The sequence below is a fragment of the Helianthus annuus genome, chromosome 5, assembly GCF_002127325.2.
Source record: "Helianthus annuus cultivar XRQ/B chromosome 5, HanXRQr2.0-SUNRISE, whole genome shotgun sequence".
NCBI classification, from domain to species: Eukaryota; Viridiplantae; Streptophyta; class Magnoliopsida; order Asterales; family Asteraceae; genus Helianthus; species Helianthus annuus.
Genome location: NC_035437.2, coordinates 3315769 through 3319917, shown reverse-complemented (window position 1 = coordinate 3319917; position 4149 = coordinate 3315769). Strand labels below are relative to the sequence as shown.

General features: G+C 30.6%; 1 protein-coding gene across 1 annotated transcript; it reads left to right on the top strand.

The window, feature by feature from the left end:
- Positions 1–1794: 1794 nt before the first annotated feature.
- Positions 1795–2601, top strand: LOC110942493 (cysteine-rich repeat secretory protein 1-like). The gene has a single exon (XM_022184271.1). It carries the CDS (start codon positions 1795–1797, stop codon positions 2599–2601), a length of 807 nt encoding a protein of 268 aa, XP_022039963.1.
- Positions 2602–4149: the final 1548 nt, after the last annotated feature.

The following is a 4149-nucleotide window of genomic DNA, read 5'->3' as shown; positions in this document are numbered from 1 at the left end:
TGTACTAGTGGACGAAACATCAGGGACGAAAACTGCACTTTATTCTAATAACTAGCACTCTCATCGTCACTTTCCTTGTTTATTCTGCGACGCTCGATACTCGGTCGACGTTCCTTCGAAACACGCTTGGATCGAAAGACGCACGCTCGACTTTGGCTTGGTTGAAAAAAAGCTCAGTTCGGTTCGGATCGGTTTGTAAACAAACTGAGCACGAGCAAAGGTCTGATCGGTTCGGTACGGTTGTTGAACAGTCCTAGCCGCCACAAGAGAGAATTTCTTTGACGTAACGCACAGTGGACTAAAACCCGGGGTGGCTCGGGCTCGAACTCTTGACCAAGAGTCTGAAAGAACTAGCCTTCCTTACCTTTATCCACCAAATATACATATATATATATATATATATATATATATATATATATATATATATATATATATATATATTAGTTCTAGTCCAATATCATTTCACACGAAAAAGGACAATTACAAAGCAATGGCAGATAGTTGAGAAACAAGTTGCGCCGCCAAATATATTGATTCCAAAAATGCACTTTAATCAACATTTAAATTTGGTTAATATTTTACTATAATTAGCCTTAATATAATAAAAAAAAAGTATACATTGTTCGTGCAGTAGTTAGAAATGATAAAGCGTAACATATGTTAGAACTCCACCAAACTCAAACCTAATGGTAACACATTAACAAGTTTTGTTATATAATTAACAATTAACGATTAGAACAGTATAAACTAAGAGAAATTGTCACAAATTACTGTGCCAAATGGAAATGAAATCCATAATTTTATTTCTTATCATTATTCAATCAATTATCAAAGGAGTCAATCTTGCCAAAGCTCAACCACTTATAATAATTAGAGATTGGCATGTTTGTAGAGGTGGAGATTTCAAAAGCAACGCCATCCAAAAAAACCGAGATTCTGCATTGGATAAACTCATGGTGTTAATTAAGAATAATTCTAGCTACTCCTATATGACACAAGTGAGAATTGAACTTGAGTCTCCAATGGAAAATCCAAGTCTCCTACCACTAGGCCACAAGTGGGGGAAATTTTTCTTGTTATTTTTTTTCTTTTTTTTCTTTTGGTTAGTTATACAAATTCAAAGGGGCACAACTTTGTAGTTCGCTTAATGCCTCCAAAAACTTAGACCGGCCTTGCTTTTATGTTGCATGATGTGTACGTGGAGACATCGTGGGCATGCAATTTACTTTCCTTCATGTATTTAAGCTTCAAGTGTGATTAATAAAATTATCTAGTTCCAAACAAATATTGAGTGTTACATACTTTATGTATTCTCACCTACCTTCCTTAATTAGCTAGTAGTATCTGTCATAGGTTTTTGTATCCTACAGGCAATTTATCTTATTAGAGATTATAATTTCGAATATAAATGTGTTATTTTGTTATTGAGAACTTTTTTCTAGGCTTAATATTTTGGGTATTAAAATACTTTGTGATTCTATTTTGCAGGAATTAAAATACTTTGTGATTCTATTTTGTAGGAAATACAAAATATATTTATTCCAAAAATGCACTTTAATCAACATTTAAATTTGGTTTATCTTTTACTATAATCAGCCTTAATATAATAAAAAAAGTATACATTGTTCGTACCGTAGTTAGAAATGATAAAACGTAACATATATTAGAATTCCGCCAAACTCAAACCTAACGATAACACATTAACACGTTTTGTTATATAATTAAAACTTAACTATTAGAACAGTATAAAGTACTGTATATAAGAAGAGAAATTGTCACAAATTATTGTGCCACATGGAAATGAAGTCCATAATCTTATTTCTTATCATTATTCAATCAATTATCAATGGAGTCAATCTTGCCAAAGCTCCAACAACTATAGTTGGAGATTGGCATGTATCTAGAGGTGGAGATTTCAGAAGCAACACCATCCAAAAAAACCGAGATTCCGTGTTGGATAAACTCTTGTTGTTAATTAAGAATAATTCTAGCTACAATGGTTTTTACCATACCCAATCGGCCGGCAAACCTGAAGAGCAAGTTAGCGCCAGCTTCTTTTGTGCCCTTAATGTCGTAAAAGGACTTTGTGAGTGTTGTCTTAGGAACGTTGTTCGGTATATTCGAAAGAACTGCCCTAAACAACAGGAAGCTGTAGCTTGGGATTTCTACCCATATTTACAATGTATGGTGCGTTACTCTACTGGTCGCAAAATACTCTCAGTGCTGGATGATTGGGCCTGGTATCGTTTGGGGGACGATTTATCCGTCAAAACTGTTAATTTAGCAAAGACGATGGATAGTATGATAAATAAGCTAAAGGTGAAAGCGGCTGGAGGTGATGCCCTTCGGAAATATGCGTCTGACAGTATACATTATGACGGGGATGAACACGCTCTTTACGTGGATGTGCAGTGTACTCCTGACTTAACAAAGGAGGATTGTCTTAAATGTTTAACCAAGGGAAGTAATGAGATTCGTAATTTTACTAGGAAACCACTCTTTAGTGGACGGGTTATATCTACCAATTGTTATGTACGGTATAGGCATACAAATCTATTCAACCCTCCTACTGAGTATAGTGGTGGTGATGAATGCGGTTAAAATTGATGTTTGAATTTGAGGTTACAAAATGTGGTAATGAATGGCAGTATCAAAATGATGTACTTTGTCTTAATTATATTAAATTATTAATGTTGGAGTTAATGTTCATGGTAATTATGAATGGATTGAATATACATCAGATTAATAGATTATGGAGTGATACGAAATATAGATTGAAATGCCCTAATTAAAGTCAAAACTTGCTCTAACTTAAAAAACCAAAATTAAGAATTGAAACTAAATGTAGGTTCTGACACTCACATTTTCGTTAAGCCACTTTTATATATTTTGAACTAGGTTATAACCCCGTGCATTACACGGGTTGAGTAAATAAATTTATATAATAAATAATAAAACATTATATCTTTAAAAACTTACTTTATTGTACGGGTTGAATAAAAATAATTTTATATATTAAATAATAAAAAGTTGTATATATAAGAACCATATTGTACGGGCTAAATTAATGTAATTTTATATAGCAAATAAAAAATAATTATATCTTTAAAACCACATGTAATGCACGGGTTGAATAAATGTAATATTGTTTACCAAATAATAAAATAATACATTTTTAAAAAACCTCATTTATTACACGAGTTAAATAAATGTAATTTTATATATCAAATAATAAAAAAGTTAGTAAATGTAATTTTATATAGTGAAAATAAAAATATTTAATATATTAATACAAAGTTTGGTTTTCGTGATAAATAATTTGTTTTAATGCTTTAAATTAACAATTTATAATTTCGGATAATATTTTATTAGAAAAATAGAAGAATGATATTCGAAATTTAAAGTACAATAAAATTTAATAATAGCTCATTATTTATTTATTTATTTAATTAATATAAGATAAGTTTGGAAGTGATGCGAGAAAATCATAAAATAAATACCTACAATGAACGATATGTGTCACACATTAATGTTTTATTATATAGTATAGTATAGATAAAAATTTAGATTGATATAAATAGATTATTTTGTTGTAGTAAAATTTGTTAACGAAGTCTCAATAAATTTAACCCATTATTAAAACTCCATAAATGTATAAATCATAAATAATATTAGTTAGAGTAAATTACGATTTTGACCCCTGTGGTTATATCACTTTTACCTTTTAGCCAAAAATTAATTTTTTAACTTCTGAGCCCCCAACGTCTTTTTTTCTAACCTTTGGCCTCTAACACTAACCCCATCCATTAAATGTTAGTGGCCAAAAGGGTTAGAAAGAAGACGTTAGAGGCCAAAAAGATTAGAAAAAAGACGTTGGGGGCTCAGATGTTAAAAATTCTTTTTGGGCTAAAAGAGTAAAAGCGATATAACCACAGGGGCCAAAATCGCAATTTACTGTATTAGTTAAATAAATAATATTATAAATAAGAAGGGGATTAAACTAAATAATAATTATCCATAAGAAATTAAACTAAATAATATTTAGTATGAGGATTATCTATAATTAATTAGAAAAGATTAAACTAAAATAATACTTATCTATAAAACATGGCCTAATATGATGACAAGTGTCCCTAAAATGGTTTCTTT